This window comes from Microtus ochrogaster, chromosome 6 (assembly GCF_000317375.1).
Source record: "Microtus ochrogaster isolate Prairie Vole_2 chromosome 6, MicOch1.0, whole genome shotgun sequence".
In the NCBI taxonomy this organism is placed as follows: Eukaryota; Metazoa; Chordata; class Mammalia; order Rodentia; family Cricetidae; genus Microtus; species Microtus ochrogaster.
In genome coordinates this window covers 47,146,587-47,167,136 of record NC_022013.1, presented here as the reverse complement: position 1 = coordinate 47,167,136, position 20,550 = coordinate 47,146,587, and the positions used below count along the sequence as shown (strand labels likewise).

Below are 20,550 nucleotides of genomic sequence, written 5' to 3'. Positions count from 1 at the left end.
TTGTGATCTTCCGTCCTCAGCATCTCTGAGTAATTGAGATTACAGGCCTGAACTCATATGTCCATCAGGTCCAGACAAAGCTTTGTGGTTGTTTTTGTTTGTTTGTTTGTTTGGGCAAGGTCTTCTGTAGCTCAGCTGACTTCAAACTCAGAATGTTGGCAAGGGTGACCTTGAACTCTTCTCCTGCCCACGTGTTAGGATTGGAAATACTCAATGAAAGATGAGGAGGTGGCAAAGTATAAAATTCACAGAGCAAGAGCCCTTTCATTGTCATTATTAGAGGCATGGATTGTGTCAATCAAGGGACATTGCTTTCGTTAACCACCAACCCTGAGTTATAGCCACAGGTTGTCACTTTCTCATCTCTGCCTGGGTGGGCCTTAGTGGGGTGGGTGTTTCTCGCAGTAGTACTACAGATTGGTACTGACCAAGTGTGTGGCTGGACTCCCTCATGCAAGCTCTTCACACTCCCCGAGAACTTCTTGGTGAAGTAAGGTTGTCACCAGCAGGAGCTGTAGCATTGGGAGTATTGGTGCCATTCTGTTCGTTTTGAATTCAGAGTGTAGTGCTGTGTGAACACAATGCTGCATGGGGACTCTCCGGCAGGGACTCTTGTGTTTGAGTAAATCTGGGTTATGTGTTAATATGATGTTGAGTCTCAGAAACTCTAAAGGACTGGTGTCCACCGTTATTCTCAAAACCAAAAGGATGACTTTAGGATATTCATCTGATACAACTCATAGACACTTGGAATGCTATGGAACGCTTTGAAAACGCAAAGTTGGTCTGGTCTCCACGCAGATATATGATCCAGTAGCACACAGCTCCGCCGGTGCCTGGGAGAATGAAGTAGGGAATATATTCCCTTGTGGAGTAGGATCTGAGACGAGAACAGTGGCTTGTCCTAGGGCCTCACCTGGAATGGGAACTGAGAGAGGAACCTGGATTTGCATAGATTCAGGCCTATACCATCTCCTATATACTTTTTTAAGATTCAGAAAGTTTAAACTGTCCAGGGTGACTAGTTGATCAGGATAACTATGCCTCCTGGGCATGTTTATCCTCTGTAGGTCCTTAAGGAGATGAGGCTCGCAATCAGGCCTGATAGACCAATCCTTTTTTTTATTGTTTGGATTCTAATCATGTTCATAGCAAATGTTTGCAACCTAAGCCTTCTCCTGAACATGTAAGCATTAACAATTGTTAGTGTTTAATCATCCTTTAAAAGCTCTTTCCAGTGTGTGTGTGTCTGTCTGTCTGACTGTCTGCAGATTTGTCCATGCTTGGGTATGTTTGTGCCCATGCATGCATGTGCACCTGCATGTTAATATACACATGTGCCTAGGCATGTACGTGTTATACAAGTGTGCCTGTATACATGTTTATATGTATGTGTGTGCATTCGATCATTTGTGCATATATACTGCTTTGTGAAAGTTCGTGAGTGCATTGTATGAGTTCATGTATAGACATGTGTGTTGTGTGTGTATATCCATGTGTGCATTTGCATATGATTTCTTCCTGTTTCTTTCCCAGGTGGTCATTCATTCGAACTTTTCCCTCAGTGATACATATCTGAAATTCTAAGATACAGATTGTTTCAGGGTTTTTTTTTTTGATACGCCATATTTATTTAATCAATTTGTTATAGTGGGTATTGAAATGAATTATAGTTTTCAAGGCTTTTATAGTTCTTTAGCATGTATGTGAGCTGTATGTCAAGGTGAACATGTAGAGGCCAAAGAGAGACTGTCAGAGGTTGGCTTTCTCTCTTTCCCAATGTTGGGGTTCTAGAGACTGAACTCAGGTCTTTGCACTTGGTGACTAGAACTTTGGCCAGCTGAGCCATCTTGTCAGTCCTGTTTCTAGTTTTTTTTAACCTTTTTTTCAAATCAAAATACAAAAAAAATCCATGGAAATTGCATAAAATCATCATCTCCTGAGTAAAATTTGTCAAGAAAAATTTTCATTGTCAAGAAAAATGCTCCAGGAGTTATAGTGAACAAGTGTGTGTGTGTGTGCGTGTGTGTGTGTGTGTGTGTGTGTGCGCACATATGTGTGCTTGAATGTGTACACAGGTGTGGTGTACATGTGAATGCATGTGGACTCACACCATCATGAAGCCCAGGAAATTATAAGTTACTGCAATAGCATCTCAAACACAGACTGCGCGCTCAGGCTTCCCCAGCTCTTCAAGTCCTATCTCCCTCCCCCCAACTGTCTTTGCAAAGTAGCGCTCCTTTCTGGAAGCTGTGTGTCCTGTCTTCCTGTTGTCGCTGCTGTGACCTCCTCTGTTGCTCTGTGTTTGTCTCCCTTCTCTCACAGTTCACTCGAGAGTGCCTCCAGTTTTGTGTTAGTGTGATTCTTTCATCTCAACTGGAGCCAGGTGGTGAGTTTGTCCTGACAGGAATGAGGTACAAACCATTTCCTTTAGGTGTAAGAGCTGAAATTCTCCAACAAAATTATGTGTTATTTTTTTGTCACCGCTATTGAAATCTAAGACAGAGAGTCTTCTTTACCAACTAAGGACTTCTGGGTACATCCTGCCCTTGAACTTTGCCCAATAGCCTGGAAACTCTGGCAGCACTGAAGCGGACGCTGTTGATTTTTTTGGTTTATCCTTGGTGTATTGGGTCGCTACTAAAGCATCTGCAGTATGGGAGTGTGTGACTTGTTAGATGCATGGACACTGCTTCTTGTGGAGCTGAGATTTGAAACCAAGTGGAGGCCCTATTTTGGGATCTCAATCCCAGGCTTTCTCTCCCGAGTCAGTGACTATCGTCAATTTAATACAAAGTTGAAAGGGGACAGGCTTAAGAAGGATAAGATGTTTGAAAAAGGCAATAGTCACTTTTCACCACAGAGCTCCATCTGAATCCAACGTCAGTTAGGTCTTTGTAAAAGTGACCTTCAAGCAACTTGCACTCTGATGAGACATTGAGAGCTTAATTTCTGGAGATTACATTTTAAAAGTTTCCAAAGCTCTCACTACTGAAGCTATATAAGAGCATGCTGAGAAGTAATAATAGAGAAACAGAGAGAAGCCAAGGTGGATGGGCTCCCACTTAATCTCATAAACTTACGGCATGCTGTATAATAATTATGGATATTAGTCAAGACGTGGGAATATCTTTGCCCTGTGCTCTGAACCCACAGCAGGAAAAATTTCTGGTTGTGAAAACAAAGAGTCCAAGTCTTTCCAGTGGATTCATGGACAAGAAGAGATCTGAAACCCTTCTGAGCAGTGTGACTCTTAGCTCATGTAGGGAGGAGGGACAATGTTCCAAAGAGCCAATGGTTGCCTACTTTCTCAATGTTTCAATTAAAGATGTGGGCCAGTTAGAGTTTCTATTGCTGTGATGAAACCATGACCCAAAGCAAATCGGTGAGGAAAGGGTTTATTTCGCCTACACTTCCACATCTGAGTCTATCATTGAAGGAAGTCAGGACAAGAACTCAAACGGAGCAAGAATCTGGAGGTGGAGCTGATGCAGAGGCCTTGGAGGGGTGCTGCTTACTGGCTTGCTCAATTTACTTTTTTATAGAACCCAGGACCTCAATCAATCAACCCTCCTCCATCAACCACTAGTTAAGAAAATGCCCTACAGCTAGATCTTATGGAAGCATTTCCCCAACAGAGGCTCCTTCCTCTCTGGAAATTCTAGCTTGCATCAAGTTGACATAAAACCAGCCAGCACAAGATAGATTCTGTGATGTGGGTTTTAGGCAGAAAAAAAGCTGTAGTACACCTAACTGGGACAAGAGCATTGTGATGTCAGAGAGGGCCTCACCAGAGAAGGTGAGGGGTATGTAGTCTCGGCTTTACCAGACTTTCTCAGGAGATTCAGAGAGCTGATTTGATATTGAAACAGTGTTTTTATTTACATATTCTCAGTAATGAAAACGGAAATGAAAGGAGAGACACAAAGAATGCATAGTGGATGGGAACTAGCCTGAGAGGCATCAGTCCCTAAGACTTCTGAGGTAAGAGTTCTGTCCTGGGGGACATCTGAGATCCCCATTCTGTCCTGACGATATGTGGAGACCCAGTTCTTATCTGGGAACACCTGGGATTCCAGGTTTTATCTGGGGGGGACATCAGGGTCTATCTGCTGTCCTGAGGGACATCTAAGATCCAGATTCTGTCTTGGGGAGATCAAGTTTTCTAGTTCTTCCCTTCATGACTTCTAGAATCTAGGTTCTGATCTGAGTGCATCGGGGATCTGAGTCCTGTATTGAGAGATACCTGTAACCCAAGCTCTGTCCTGGAGCATGTCTGTAGCCTGTCTTCTGTTCTGAGAGTCCTCTTCTTCCCTCTCTTCTGCCACCATCATTTTTACAACACATAGCAGTTGCGTAGAGACAAAATACATCTAGGCTGGCGTTTCCCCATTCTGTGAAGTTAGAGGAACAGGAAACAGAGGGACCTGATTGACCATTATGTACAGAAAGCTATGTTATCCGACTCCACCAAGGCTGAAATGCTGGACTCAGGTTCTGTGTATGATCCCGAGCAGGTTCACCACAGACAGGCTGTAACCTACACAACGCTATGATATCCGACTCCACCAAGGCTGAAATGCTGGACTCAGGTTCTGTGTATGATCCCGAGCAGGGTCACCACAGACAGGCTGTAACCCACACAAGCCTTTATTTGCCCATCATGTCAGGGCCACAGTTGCTCCTGGAGAGTTGTCAGGATCTTTGTACATTCCTGGGAAAATGTGATTCCACTTTCTCCTCCAGCATTCCCTTAATCTTTATCCATTTGATTGTTCTCAGCCTCTGAATGAGAACACCGCTCAACCTGATAGTTTCATGTTTAGAGTAAGGTAGTAGATAACCTTACCATTATTTTATGTAACAAATTTAATTTAAACCAAAGTACAAATTTATTCTAGAATATTAATCATAACATTGAATCTTATATTCAACTTTTCTCCGCATTCTTTCTGTTAGGAATATTTCCTAAGACAAGCCGCTCTGGCAGCACAAAGAAATCCAATCAGGCCAGATAAGCCCAATTAAAATGCCCATGTTTAATAAATGTTGCACTTTCGGGTGGCCAGGACAGCATATCAAGGGAGAGAGAGAGACAAAGGGGGAATCCACACAAACCCAAAAGCCAAATATTCTTCCTGGCACAAGCCTAAATAGCCTGGGGGAGTGGTCCTGACCCTCCCAGGGGAGGGGTCAGCGCTTGGCTGGCTGGGAGTTGGAGTCCAAGTCAGGGCAATTGCTAGGCCAGGAGCTTCCAATCATGCAAGACTTTTTGTTAGAAATATTTCCTAACAGATATGGGGTGTTAGAGGGTTGGGGTGACACCCCCAGCTTAATATTACATTCCAGATTCTTTGGATATAGGGGTGTGACTTTTGACCAGTTTTGTTTCAAACTAAAGAGGACTAGGGAATTGTTTTCCTCTCTCTGTTCTACCCACTCCACTCCCAGATCAGGTGAGATAGCAGCACCTGCCCTTGGAAGTACAAATGGATGGCAAGATTCATGGTGGCTTGACTTGATTCTTTCCTGAGACTTCTCTGTGACACAGACCCACTCTCTGATTCCATGACTCTGAGACCATATGAATTGCAGATGTCCACACATCTAAACCTAAGATTCAGGATTATGCCATATTTTCTTGTTGCTGAGGCACTTTTACCCTGGAAACTGGATTGTTTAGAGGGTATCTTTGTCTTTGGTGACTATATATGACCCACAGGAACCAGTTTAACATCTTTATTTATACATTAAAGATTGGACCCACTCAACCTCCAAATATCACCAAGACCACCTCCAAACAAAAGACGTGGTTCTGATTCTAGATCACCCTCTTCCACCAACTCTCAGGGTCATGTAATAAACTACTCTTGGATGATGAATGAGGTACCTTTGGACCCTTGCCATCCTTCAAGTAAGTTTGAAGATGTTAGACTACCATGGTATGTGCTGTGCAAATGTCATATGGTAGCTTAACCCCTCACTTGGGAACTCTACATCCATTTTACCAGGGCTCTGGTCAGAATTTCAGTTACTACCCTGTTAGATGGGTGTATCTCTGAGCAAATGCTGGGCATGTAATGTCAAATGGTAGCTGTCTATGATGAAATGAGAACAGATCCAAATTCATTTCAGTATGCTTTTACTAACGTGACTTACATGAAAATGGGTAAGACACTGAATACCCTCTGTGGTCATGTAGTCTAGTAACTGTACTAGGTAAGTAGTTATTAGACTAGAGAGTGATGATGAGCCTTGGTTGGGATACCGCAGAAACAGAGGTTGGGAGCTTTGGTGCCCTTCATGAAATGCTCAGTCCCAGCTGACATCATCAAGGGGCTCCAGGCTGGTGGCTGCAGGGTGTGGCTCACACTTCCAGTTTTGTGGATTACTCGTTGATGTTTTCAGTTTCTCATCCTGAAATGTGATCTCCTTTTGTTCCCCGGGCTGCCACTGTGCAGCCCTTGCATGGAGAGCACAATGCTAAATAACCACATTAGGTTTGTCTTCTCGCTACTCCAGGGTTTCTTTGTACTCTTACTGTTTCAGTGTCCGCAATAGTCTCATGCCCTAAGAATTTCAAACCACAGAGAAGTGAGTAAGATACAGTATTTTTTTTTCTTCTGGCAGGCTCAGTCTCACTGTCTGCTTAGAGTCGGCACAATTGTGTGTATTCCTTTGCATGGTTACCTCTTTTAAAAACATAATACATACTTGTGATTTGACTTTAAGAACCTCCTTTACCAAGCTATTTTGGGGTCATCCTTTGCTATCCTTACATCAGCGAAGCTTGTTTCTAAATTTAGGATGATAATACTGGTGAAAAAAACGAGTTCACTGCTCTCTGCGCTCTGAAAGGGCTGAGAACATTTTCTTCCTTTCACTTTTTTTGTCTTTTTTTTAAATAGATTTTTATTGAGCTCTACATTTTTCTCTGCTCCCCTCCCCGTCTCTCCCCCCTCCCCTTCAAATCTTCCCCAAGATCCCCATGCTCCCAATTTACTCAGGAGATCTTGTCTTTTTCTACTTTCTACTTCCCATGTAGATTAGATCTATGTAAGTCTCTCTTAGTGTCCTCATTATTGTCTAGGTTCTCTGGGATTGTGATTTGTGGGTTGGTTTTCTTTGCTTTATGTTTAAAACCAATTATAAATGAGTACATGTGATAATTGCCTTTTTGTGTTCAGGTTACCTCACTCAAAATAATGTTTTCTAGGTCCATCCATTTTTCTGCAAAATTCAAGATGTCATTTTTTTCTGCTGTGTAATACTCCATTGGGTAAATGTACCACATTTTCCTTATCTATTCTTCAGTCGAGGAACATTTAGGTTGTTTCCAGGTTCTGGCTATGAGACACAATGCTGCTATGAACATAGTTGAGCACATGTCCTTGTGGCCTGATTGAGCATCCTTTGGATATACACCCAAAAGTGGTATTACCGGGTCTCTTCACGTTTGTTGACAGTAGATGTTCTTTCTGTTTTTGAAAAGGATCATAGATGTCTTGACTAAATTTGTTTCAGTGGTAGTGATATACTTTGGTTTATATGGCATGTAATGTGTGTGTGTTATGTGTGATTTGTGTGTATGTGTATATATTATATGTATACTAAATATATGCATATATAATTTTTCTGTCCATTCTCTTCTTGGATCATTTTCTTACTCCTTTGAAGTCTTTTCTCTAAGTTTAAAAGCAGACCAACATAAGCCCTTTGTATTATAATCTTCCTCTTGACTGGTGTATGGTCTTACTCTCTGACACAGAGAAATTATTAATGTACATAATTATGTGATATTTCCCCCCATTGATTTGACTACTAGATTGTGTGTTTAGAGGTTTTCCTGTTTTGTGGCTTTTACCTTTAAACTAAATCCTCCTGGCTGGAAGCAGCATTGGTCAGAATGCAGTTAGTACATCTGTTTCTTCTGCAATGGTACACTCTGTTACCCAGATAGTCCTGACTATCCCTTTATCACAAGAAAAAATAGAAAACAGGACAGGGGCAATCAGTCAGCTGCTGAGTGAACTGTCTTCTGTCTGCTAAGTAGACTTAGTTTTCTTCATTCTGGAAAGGGTGTTTGATGGCTGTCACCAACCCCAGCATTATTTTTGTAGCTCACAAGCTTATGTAGTTAGAAAATACGAGCAAGGCATGAGTCTTGGGATGAAAAGGTTCTCTTATGGGAACAAGTCACAGCTAGACACCACATTTGAAAATATTATAGCTTTTCTGGTTGCCACAGGCAAGAGGATCATTGAATAGAGATAATGGCGTCCTGTGAATTGGCACATGCAAAGAAGTTCTGAGCTAGGAAAGGTGCTTAGGAACTTGGTCTGTCCCATCAATGAGACCAGTTCTCTATTAGAGGAACAGTTGATGAGCAGTGAGGCCAATTCTGTATCAGCGAGACAGTTGGTAATCAGTGAGTCCAGTTCTGTATCAGGACAGCCACTGACTAGGGAGTCCCCTCTTACCAGGACAGCCAGTGACTGCCACAGCTGTCTCTGTCTTCCCTCTGTGACCCCAGTCCTTCTCATTTTGACAGCAATCTGCCACCCTCTTCTCCCAGCACCATAGCTTGCTTCCTCTGTGCGCAAAGTTGAATCCAAACCAATTGGGGTGTTCATCTTTCCATGCTCCTGTTAGCGTCGTACTTTGTAGGTGATGTCCAGTGAGAGAACAGTTATCTCTTTCTGAGAGCTTCATCTGCCCGCCAGCTGTTGTCCATTGTGCAAAAAATTCAGACCATGCCATGCTGCCAATCATTTTGAACTAGTGAGTCAGCATCACAAGCCCTCCTGTCCTCCCTTGTGAAAAATGACCTGACTTTATTGACTATTTTGACTGGGCTGTGTTTCTCCTGGACCCTACGTCAATCTACTTTCTCTTGTGATGTAGCACAAGTTCACTTCTCCCGGTTTTGGAAAATAGGATACCCAAGATCAATCAAGGTCTCAAAAGAGATAGTGGAGGCTTATTTCCTAGTTCAAAGATGTTTCTCTCTGTGTGTCCTCACATAGCGCAGAGATGAGAATTTCTCTGAAAATGCTTACACAGACACTAATGCCGCCTACAAGGGATCTACCGTAGACATGTTTGTGTTATCCGTGTATTGGTATTAGATTTCAACACATGAGTCATCTAAGTGCTTAAATATTCAGGCCATAGCAGCTCTCTATATTCTGTATATCTTGCCATTATATCCCAGATTGGGGTATAAAACAAGCCACAGTAGCTGAACCATCTAGTTAATCTCGAGAGGCTTTATTTTTTTTTCATCATTTTTCAAATGTCACAGTTAGAAAATGTGACACTTGTTTGGAACGAACATGCCTAGAAGAAAGAGACCGTTTATGGACTATTTACTGTTGTTTCCAAATGAGACAGACACAGGGATATAACCTCAAGGAATTCATACTCTGAACTAAGGAACTTGTCTATCCAGAAACCAGTCAACTTAAAAATCCCAGGAGTGTGAAGGCCACAAAGAGTTTGCTACCTTTCTGTTAATCTGTGACTGATACCCACGCCGGGTTGATGGATGACTTGGTTGGTGTGAACTTCCTCTATTTCCACCAGCAAAGCCTTTTGCCTTGTTCCCTGTGCCATCCTGCCATCGTCAGTCCATACTTTTGTCCCTTTCTGTTTTTTTTCTGTGCACCCTTCCCTTTCTTGTTCCTGTGGGCTCTCTCCCACCTAGGCAATTATTAGAGATTACCAAATGCCACAGTGTAGCTTCAGTGGAGACCATGGGAGGGAAGGAGACATGAGGTGTTGACAGAGGGCTTGGTACAGGAGGGCTCCTTCCTTTCTGCTTCCCGGTATCTAATGGACTGGAGGAAAGCAGGAGCCCACTGGTTGCCCAGTGTGCTGGGCTCCTTCCTTCTTGCTTTCTGGCACTCCAGGCCTGCAGCGCTCCAAAAGTACATCCTTGCCACTCTGTTGTTGTTCATCTAATTCTTCCGTGATTAACAACTCAGTTCATCATGCTTCCAGCTCACATTAATCATCTTTTTCTGTGAGTTTGGTAACATTTGGAGTCATTTCCCTAGGAATTTATCCATCTGGGATCTCTATAAAAGAGATGTTTGCACAAGACTGTCTGATGCTCACTGCTGAGACTGAAGGTACTTATTGTTCCCAGCATCCTGAAAGGATGCTTCTGAAGTCAGCTGTGGTTCCTTCACCATTCAGGGCCCATCAGTTGAACTCCATGAGGTTCCCAACATGGATCAAGACCCAAAGAGGTTTTGGCTACAACTTGATAGTAATGACCATCTCTAAAAGCAGCACTCTGTGGAGCCTGCCTGTACTTCTGGACAGATGGGAGTGGAGGGAGCTGTGGGGGGCAGTGGGAAGAGGGGGGAGATGGATGAGTCAGAGCAATCCTTGGCAGGATTCCTGACTTTACACCTACACACTATTTGACCTTAGACAAGACACATAATCTCACTAAGATCCATTCACTCCTTCTGCGAGGTAGGTTCTGAATGTCGGCAAGTATTCTTTCCTCTGCTCTCTGCTGTTGAGGAAACGCTACAATATTGTTAGTGATGTTCAGTTTTGCAATTCCCACACTTCTTTCCAAAACTAACAAGGTGGTCTGTGTGTATGTGTGTGTGTACATGTAACATATATATTACTTACAAGAATGAGAAAAAAATCTATTGGGGAATTTCCACAGCTGCTTCTGACAATAACATATTTGTTTATGCACACACAGTATATACACATATATAACAGTATATATAAATGATATGTATATGAATAATTTATATAGTGTGTATGTATGTGTGTATTGTGGGCAAGCATCAGTGAAAGAACAAATAACCTATTGGGCATGTCCTAGAAGTCAGTATATCTTAATTATCTCTCTCTCTCTCTTTTTTTTTTTATAAAAAGGCATTACAGCAATGTGCCTTGTTTGAGTTGGGTAGAGGATATGTTGCTTAGGAAACAGACAGAGAACCCTTTGGGATTCAGTTGTGAGCATCCTCTTAGGTACTGTGAAGTCTCCGGAGCTCAGAAAGAAAGCAATTCTTGGGAAGGCTCTTGGTTTGCCTCCCAATGTCATGCAGTGAAGGTCAAAGACATCCATCCACTTCTTAACGCAAGTTAGATGTTTCTTTAGAGACAATATTCTAAATTGAGTATCTTCTCAAAGCCCATGGCAGGCACTTTTGTCTATGATCATTAGCCTTCAAATACAGGTATCCGTCCTTGTTGCTGCCCAAGAGAAGGACTGAATTGCATAATGCCTCTGTTACTGGAGGAAGAGTAAAAGATGTGATTAAATTTTATGGCCATAGAAAGGTCTGGGAGTGGAGAAGAAGAGATGGGAGAAGTTTGTTCTAATTCTGCCCTGGCTGAAAACAAGGTCATAGGATGTGGAAATGTTGATCTCTATTCAGAGTCTTTTCCAATAACTGGGGATTTCAGCAGGAGATTCCCATTGCACAGGAAACCTCCAGTGACTTTGACGGGAAATTACCTGCCTAACTCACCTTCCTGCCGCGGTAGAAAGCCAGACACCTGAGGGCACCTTTTAATTGCCACACACCTCTCCTTCCAGAGAAGCTAATTGCATCTGCTTCCCTTTCTTTTAGGTTTTCCAAGCAAGGGCAGGAATGATGAAGGCTGTGCACTAACTGCAGACTTTTGAGCCGCTCAGGAAGGAAATCCGGAGTGTGGCCAGAACAGTTGCAACCCGTGGAGTCAATGAGGAATGGACTCGTGATTATGCTGAGATTTCAGCATGAATCTGGTCGACCTGTGGCTATCCCGTTCCCTCTCCATGTGTCTCCTCCTCCAGAGCTTTGTTCTGATGATACTGTGTTTTCATTCCGCCAGTATGTGTCCCAAAGGCTGCCTTTGCTCTTCCTCTGGTGGTTTAAATGTCACCTGTAGCAATGCAAACCTCAAGGAAATACCCAGAGATCTCCCTCCTGAAACAGTTTTGCTGTATCTGGACTCCAATCAGATCACATCGATCCCCAATGAGATTTTTAAGGACCTCCACCAACTGAGGGTTCTCAACCTGTCCAAAAACGGCATCGAGTTTATCGATGAGCATGCGTTCAAGGGAGTAGCAGAAACCTTGCAGACCCTCGACCTCTCGGACAACAGGATTCAAAGCGTGCACAAAAATGCCTTCAATAATCTGAAGGCTAGGGCCAGAATCGCCAACAACCCTTGGCACTGTGACTGCACCCTCCAGCAAGTTCTGAGGAGCATGGCATCCAATCACGAGACAGCACACAATGTAATTTGCAAGACCTCGGTGTTGGATGAGCATGCCGGGAGACCGTTCCTCAACGCTGCCAACGACGCTGACCTTTGTAACCTCCCGAAAAAGACGACTGACTATGCCATGCTCGTCACCATGTTTGGCTGGTTCACCATGGTGATCTCGTACGTGGTGTATTACGTGAGGCAGAATCAGGAGGACGCCCGGAGACACCTTGAATACTTGAAATCCCTGCCAAGCAGGCAAAAGAAGGCAGACGAGCCCGATGACATTAGCACTGTGGTATAACAGCCACGCTGACTGGCACTGGGAAAGTAACTTCTGGTTGTAGTAGAATAAGTGGTTCACTTCTCCCTTCATTGTACACGATTAAAAAAACTTTGCATTTTAGTTTCTTTGGAATCACTCCACTGTTGAACTTTTCGCGAACTCTGCACCACAGATAATTTTAGTTTAGGTGATCTTCCCCTCATCAATTGTGCCCCTGGTCCTGAGTAACAAGCTCTCTGAACATTAGTCAGACCCATCTCACTATTTAATAATGAAATTTATTTTTTTAATTTAAAACTGAATAAAAGCTTAACTTTGAACCGTGGAAAACAGTGTGACCTATTGGCTAAGAAACAATGTCGTCCGGCCACTTGCTTTAACGAGAGAAAGCCAACCCTTTCTCTCCAACCCCTGTTACTCCAAGGGACTGTTCTAGCGAAAGGTGTATCCTTACAAGCTCTGCGTCACCCTGGGTCTCCAGAGCTGAATTATTGACCAGTTAAGTGTCTGCCAGACTTTAGCTAGCCAAGATGATTATACAAATGTGTTTTCCCCAGACTGGGTATGTTAGGATGCCTGCTGACTAGCATCTGATTTTCAAAATGAGTAGGTTTCGCAAGAAAGAAACAAATCCTTGCTTCTACTCTCTGCTGGACGCCATGAGAAAGTAAAAACACTGGCCTGTATCTTATCGTCAAGACTGCCTTCTGGTGGGTAGGCATGTGGGGTGGGCACAGAAATAGCTTTGTTAGAAGAGGAAGAGCGCACCAGCTCTGTGGGGGCCACTGTGTGGGCACAGTAATGCCACTCATGTCTCTAACCTCTCACCAACAGAGAAAGTGACCATCGGCCTGGGCATAGAAAACATAGATCCAGCCCCCTGCCAGGTAGAGACCTTTGCAGCTTGGGTTTGAACCAGGTCTTCTCATCGACAGTCCTTCTGTGTTGAGTTACAAACACAGAATGGGCGTGATAGAAACACGCTAACAGGAAGTTGCATGAGCTTTGTCATCGGATGTCATTGTATGCAGTCTGCCACACAGAGGAGATAATATGTCCCAGCTGTGGGCAGACACACCAGAAGCACATTTGGCTCCAGGAGTGGGTACTGATAGGCTTGTTTATTTGTTTGCTTTAGGGTGGATGCGTTCAGGTAAGCATGAAGGACCAAAAATAGGGACACATAGGAGTGAAGGTAAGGAGCTGTTCCCAGTGACGGATTCTCTGTGGAGAGGGAGACACAAGTCCAGACCCTTTGGTAACTAAACTGGAGAATAGCCGTCATCTGTCATCACACACCAGTTATGAGAGGAACACTTACTTTGCACCAAATAGCAATATTAACTGATGCTTGCAAGACCCTGTGAGATAGGGTTGGAGTTACGTAACAGATTCAGGAGCCCAGCACTTGTAAGAAACTGTATACCCCTGCTCATGACACATACACAGACACCTGTAGCTTCCGGACCACTCCTGTCTGCCATTCTGTCATAGACTCAGCTTCCTTCACAAGGGTGGCTGGCTCCTCTGCTACATGAGATTACAAATACCTACATGACAATCCATTTAAAAGCAGATGGGAATTGCTCTGTGTATGGCCCGTGTATGAAAGAGGGTTAGTGTGCTCTTGTGAGCCACGTGGCCTTATCCAGCCCACACAAGATTGTCTGAAGGGTGTCAGCACTCACAGTTCTACCTCCAGAAAGCCCTGAAGGTCTGACTGTGACCATGGTCTGTTGGAAGGACCGACCGCTGAAGAAATCAGCAGTCCCCTCAAAGCACACTGGTCCTTTTGTGCCCACAGCCACTTTAACCATTCCAAGATGCATTAGTCTAGCCCCAAATATAGAAATAAATAACTCTCCGATGTGAAATTTGTGTTAGGGGCTAGAACTTCTGCACCCAGGAGTTTGAAGTCTGATGACCTGCCTTGGATCCGGATGGAAGAGCCAGTCCGAGGGGTCAGAGCCGTCCTGAAGGTACAGCGCCCCCTGGAGGATAGTTCTGTAATACACTGCAAACACTACATGGGAAAAAGATGCCCTTCGACTAAAGTTTAGCTTTAACAATTAAAGTGTGTGTACTTGAATGTATGAGTCACATTCATTATGGAAAATCTTCCACAGATAGATTAGATAATCCATCCCAGGTCACTCCGTCCAAAATCATCTTTATGTCCTTACTAATGACAGCTTATTTTCCTCATGGTCAATCCATGAATTCATTAATCCAATGAATGTTCTCAAAAATGGAAGGTCTCTGAGGATTTGGTGAGAGTAATCATATCCTTGTTAAGTACCCACACACTTGGTTAATAACTTTCCATGTGGAGCTGAGAGACACGCCACAGCTTCCAGGGCTCCCTCCCTAATTCTGTCTGTAGATTATCCTGTTACGGGGTCTTCGGTGATTCAAGAAGGCAAACATTAATTTAGGTTGCCACGAATTGAATGGAAGTTTATTAGATAATAAAAATCAAATAAAAGTAATTAAAGTAGCGGATTAGCATGTCTATTTGTGACCACAACAGAAGGGAAATGATCTAATTGCCAGAGTGTAGGAATATCTATCTACCCACGAGGCCAACGATGTACTGAGCCGCTCAGTGGAAGAATCTGTTAAGCAAGAGCCTACAGTCTCGGTCTAGATTGATGCCTCGTTTCCCACCCCTCTGTGGGAGTTCCTGTTCACGATGAACCACAGGAAGAATTTAGAAATTGCCTACCTTCCTATTGTCCTAAGCACACCACAGTTCAATACTTCAATACTTGAAGTGGCAGTACCTTTTCTCAGTCTGTGTTTTTTTCTCCCAACCTCCACCTTTTGGATTAAAAAAAAGAAAAAAAAATAAAAAGATGCCCCTGGGAATTTTCATCTAATCTTTGACAATGTGCTTATCTCTGAAGCAGAGCAAAGAGTAAAACAAGCCAACTCAACTAGAACACGTTTAAAAGTGATAAAAAAAAAAAAAAGCTTACATAAGGGAAGATTGAACCTCCACGAACACTTGGACAAACTGCAGCCACTGCCGTAGCCTGAGCAGTGTGAGCGCTGTGCTACCCTGAGCAGTGTGAGCGCTGTGCTACCCTGAGCAGTGTGAGCACTGTGCTACCCTGAGCAGTGTGAGCGCTGTGCCTCTGTGCTTTTTCTTGTCTGTCCCTGATCCTCCTCAGTCACCCTTGATCTGATGTCACCAAGCCTATGGCAGTATTGAGTCTTCCACACAGCTAGTTCTCTCAGTCTGTTGACAGAGAGACGGGATGGAAAATTGACTTAGCACTGCTCAGTTCCTGAAGGCCGAGGCATTCCTACAGCATCGGGATCGAGAGTCCTTGAAATAGTCCCATCTACCCGCTTTTGAAACTAAACGCGTATAAGGGGGGAGGAGGATGCAAGTCAAATAATCTCAAACTGAACGCATATGGGGGTGAGGGAGAAACGCGAGTCAAATAATTCCAAACTGACTAGGCAAAGAGTTTTTTTATTAAAGGGGAAAACTCACAAAACAGGAATGGGGTCCAACCTCAAGGAGTGGAGCATGGGAAGAAAAGAGGGGAGAGCTGGGCTGGACCACGGCCTTTTGGGAACCCAAAAGTCACGCTCCAACCTGGTCCAGCCTCCCAAAGGCCCTTGGCTGAAGGAGGTTCCCAATCACACTTCACAGGTACAGACACTGAGATGCTTGGAGCTTTAGAGGTACGCCACGTTTGTCTCTAAGTTTCCTGTAGGTCACTAACTGCCCTCCCGGTGAGTTCTATCCCAGTCACCAAAGGCAGACCGTGAACATCCTACCAGCACACACAGGGAAACGTCACTGGATGCTAGCAAATGTCTTGGAGGCTTCCTACATTTTTGTGAGCCAAAGGCTACCCATGATTCTGAAATTTTCATTGCTCCTTCAAGATCAGGCAGCAGCAACTGCTTGCTTGTCCAAGTAGCTCCGGGATAACATATTTAAAAGTGTTCATGACCTGACCTCTCAAATAGGGGGAAATGATGCTGGGACAATGTCGCAGAAAAAGAAAAAGGAGTCACATTTATTTCCTTGAGCAAAACCACAAGAGATCACATGCAGCCAAGCTGGCAAGACAAGGCCCTTCCTCCATGCCCTTTACTCAGGGCTCTTGTCTGCCTGGCTTCCCAAAGGGGTGTCACTAGTTCATTCAATTGACTAGTTCTGACCAGAAGATGGAAGCAAGATGTATGTGATTAGTTTTGCTTTTAGTTATGTGGGTTTGACTTACGCTAGGGTCATCTGAAGGGAGGGAACTTCACCTGGGAATATGCCTCCATTAGGTTGACCTGTGGGCATTCTTCAGAGCAATCTCTTGATGAATGAGTGAGGCCCGCTGCTGTGGGCAGTGACATCCCTGGGCAGGTGGTCCTAGGTTGCATAAGAATTCTGATGACCAAGATAGTAAGTGGCGCTCCTTCAGGGCATCTTCTTCAGTTTCTGCCTCCAGGTTCTTGCTTGAATTCCTGTCCTGACATACATCGGTGATGGAATGTAATCTGAGATGTAGCAGCCATTAAACCCTTTCTTCCCCAGCTTCCTTCTGCTCATGTTGTTTGGGTAATAGAAAGCAAACTAAGACAGGCGGCAACCTCAATTCCCACACATCTATAAATCCATCTTATGAAATAGAACTCAGTGAAGGAAAATCTGCCTACATTCTGCATTTGCCCACTCATGTGGTGGTCCAGCCAGGGCCCAAGACATTTTCCCTTCAGCTCATGAAAATGATTATTTTGAGTCTACAGCATAAAGAGAGAGTTCTATGGTTTCCTGAGTGATGACAATAAAGAGAAAAATCATTGACATGCATTAGTGGAACTCTTGATCTATCTATCTATTAATTATCTATCTATCTATTAATTATCTATCCAACTATCTCCTCTCTCTTTTTCCCTCTCTTCCTCCCTCCTTTCATCTCTTCCTTTCTATGTTCATAGTTTTACAACTGAGTTCCAAAGGCCAGGGAAAGAATTGATGAGACACTGGAGGAGAATCACCTAACAGCAACTCTGCCAAGGATTGCTTGAGATTGAATTTCTGGGAAGATTTGTAAAAGTATTTTTAAAGCAGTCCCCAAGTTTAGTGCAAACAATAAATTAATGAACTTTGTGGCTTATGTTCCTTCCAAGCCTGCCAAGTGTTCTGCAACTTACTATTAAAAGAAGAAAGTCAGTGTGCTTGTTTTACTCTTATACATATGCAGATGGCTGAATGGCAGACAGTCTCTAGATCTTACCTAAGAAGCTGCAGCTCATTTTGGGGTTCAGACTAAAACCTTATGCTTTCTTATATAAGTGTTTATTTTGCTTTTTCTTGAAGAGTTTATAAAATAAGAGGGCAGTCTGAAATCTGGTTGCAGGTAGATATTACTAAAGTGTGGATTGAGCTGATGCCATTGATTGTTGGAAATAGAGTGGCTCATGGGAGTTGAATGGGTTAACTTGCACAGATTCATTGGGATGACCTGCATTTTCTCTGCGGGAAAGCATAGGAAAGATGCTGGTCATCTCTTATTGCCTTTCATCCTACAGACAACCTTGCCAGACTCTCTGAGAAGTCAGCTACTACCACTAGAGAGAATGTAAAATAGAAAAGAACTCTCAAGAGAGTACTGCTTGCAGGAAGGTCCCAGGAGGAGAAACCAGACTGCCATATCCATCTCTTTATCATCGACAAGACCAGTATCTTCAACCTCAAATATGGACAGAGGAATCCATGGGTAAGTCATAAATAAAAGCAACTGATTCGAGGATTCTCTAAAAGACTTTTACTTTGCCCAGTAAAGTTTGTATTCTCTTGTCTATAGTCCCTGCAGCATTTACTACCAAGTATATTGTAGGGTTCTCTGCAAACATCAAGGCCAGCAGAGTAATAATCCTTGTGAGGCAAGAAGGAACTTCTGGCTCAACTCAACTCAATAGCCAATGTTGGTTCAAACTTCAGTAGTCTTACACTGGCAGTTTATTTTAGGCAAATTCAAATACAGTACAATTTGTGAAAAGCTTTCTGGTGATAATTAATTCAACCCTGTGTGCACAATAAGCTTTAGGCATGACTATATGAAAATCTTTGTCAAGAACATGTGACCACTTCCATTAAAATGGGTTCTCTAGATTGACTACTTATGACATTTTAAGGGTCTTGGGGAGGAGCTGGTATGGTTGGTCTTGGTCATACAGATAGTGCAAATGTCATCAGGCTATCAACCACCCCTGCTCCCAGTCTGTTTAACATTCCTGATTTACCTAGTGCTTTTCTGTGATTTTTCCCAAGTGTTGACTGAGGTTTTTTTTGTCCTTCCCATTTCCCGCAGTTGCTATGTCCCAAAAGAAAATCACACAGAGGTCTATATAAGTTATAAACTATTAGCCCATTAGCTCAGGCTTCTTATTAGCTCTTATAACTTACATTAGCTCATTATTCTAGTATATGTTAGCCACATGGCTCGGTACCTTTTTCAGCAGGGTAGGTCACATCTTCCTTCTTCGATGTCTGGGCAGGACTGGGGAGGAAGAGCTTCCATCTTCCCAGAATACTTCTGTTCTCATTGACCCACCTCTATGTCCTGTCTGACTACTGACCAATCAGCGTTTATTTAAAACATAATTGACAGAATATAGAATGGTCCCGCACCACCCAATGATGACTATGCCTCCCACAGTGTGCAAGTATTCCTTGGCCCACTTTACAGATGCATAAAATAAGATCCAGAAAACATCCCTCCAAGATCAGCAGGGAGCCTGAAATGTTGGAGTCTGGCTAGCTGTATGCAAGCAGCTTTGCTCTGTCAGCATTATGTCACCTACTAAGGGACATCTTTAGTTTTGCTAATTCTCACATTTTAGTCAATAATAAAAAAAAAATAGTGGAAGTTAAGAAAAGATATTTTTAGTTTCAGCCAAGAAAATGATGACCTGGAATTTCAGGTTGCTCCTAGGATGTCAGCAAAGGTTGACTCAATTCTTTGCTTGGTAGCAGCCGGGCCAAGCCCAGCTGAGGACATTTTCAGCTCGGTTGGCAAATGCCAATGGCACCTCCTGCTTGCAGTTGCCTGAGTGTTTTCTCTGGCAATAACAGCACACAGTGCCTCTTGCAGAACTGGTTAGGGATGCCAGGGTAGGCTTCATCTCTAATAATAGTTCCACTGATAATAACTGAGAACTTGTTGTATTTACATCGGCTCCCTCGGTCTCTGCATCACAGATTCTAGCCTGAGTTCAGTTTCCCTGGCAGCAAAGATCTCTGGCAGCCATAATGGGGAGTGGCATGGAGAGGCACACACATCTCTAATCCCTTGCTTCCTCCCTTCCCCATGCCTTCCTTGACATTTTCTCCAAGTCTAGATAAATTCTGTTGACAGATCCTTTACTGGCTGTCCTAGCTATTTAGAAGAGTCCAAACTGTGTTGTCTGAACACCTTACCAGACAGCGTTGCTTTAAACCTAACATGACAAGCAGTTATGCTGAGATTACTTGGGGAGTATCCAGGTATCTGTGCTGCACCCACATCTTCTGAAATGCTATCTCCAGAGGCTGGGCTAGCTTCTCGTCCTCTGCTGGCCCAGTGCGGGTAGACTGTGATCAGTCAGGGTAGGAACGCTGACCCACAGGCACATGGTGATGTAGGCTTTTTTTGTTTTGTTTTGTTTTTGTTTTTGTTGGGCAACATTGTGCTTGGCAGAACTTCATTGATATAAAAGCACGGACTCTGTTCTCTCAAGGAGTAGCTTGTGAATCTATAATAACGAGGCTACCCCTTTGCCTCACATGCTGAAAAACACAGAGGAGAAAAAAAAAATCTGTACTCTAGTGACTATAGAGTGACTCCCAAGCCAAATACTACAGTCTACCCTCTTATTACCTACTATATACAAGTCATCAGTCATTCTGATTTTGTTTAATCCACTATGTGTATATTACTTATCTAAGTAGAAAAACCCCTCAAACTTGCTGCATAATTTAAAAAGGGAAAGTATATATTTATTCTTCACCTTTTAAAATTTCCTCAGAG

General features: G+C 43.3%; 1 protein-coding gene across 6 annotated transcripts in view; it reads left to right on the top strand.

Moving 5' to 3' along the window:
* The window catches only part of Lrrc3b (leucine rich repeat containing 3B), an 87,732-nt gene extending 74,879 nt beyond the window's left edge, over positions 1 to 12,853 (top strand). For 5 of the 6 annotated variants that reach the window (XM_013346794.2, XM_026779922.1, XM_026779923.1 and 2 more), the window contains exon 2: positions 11,613 to 12,853. In XM_013346794.2, the coding sequence (XP_013202248.1) occupies positions 11,762 to 12,541 (780 nt within the window). In that variant the 5' untranslated portion in view covers positions 11,613 to 11,761 and the 3' untranslated portion in view covers positions 12,542 to 12,853. Of the gene's footprint in view, positions 1 to 3,791; positions 3,985 to 11,612 lie in introns of those variants that run through there. The other variant, XM_005348548.3, reaches the window with a different exon arrangement.
* The last annotated feature ends 7,697 nt before the right edge of the window (positions 12,854 to 20,550 follow it).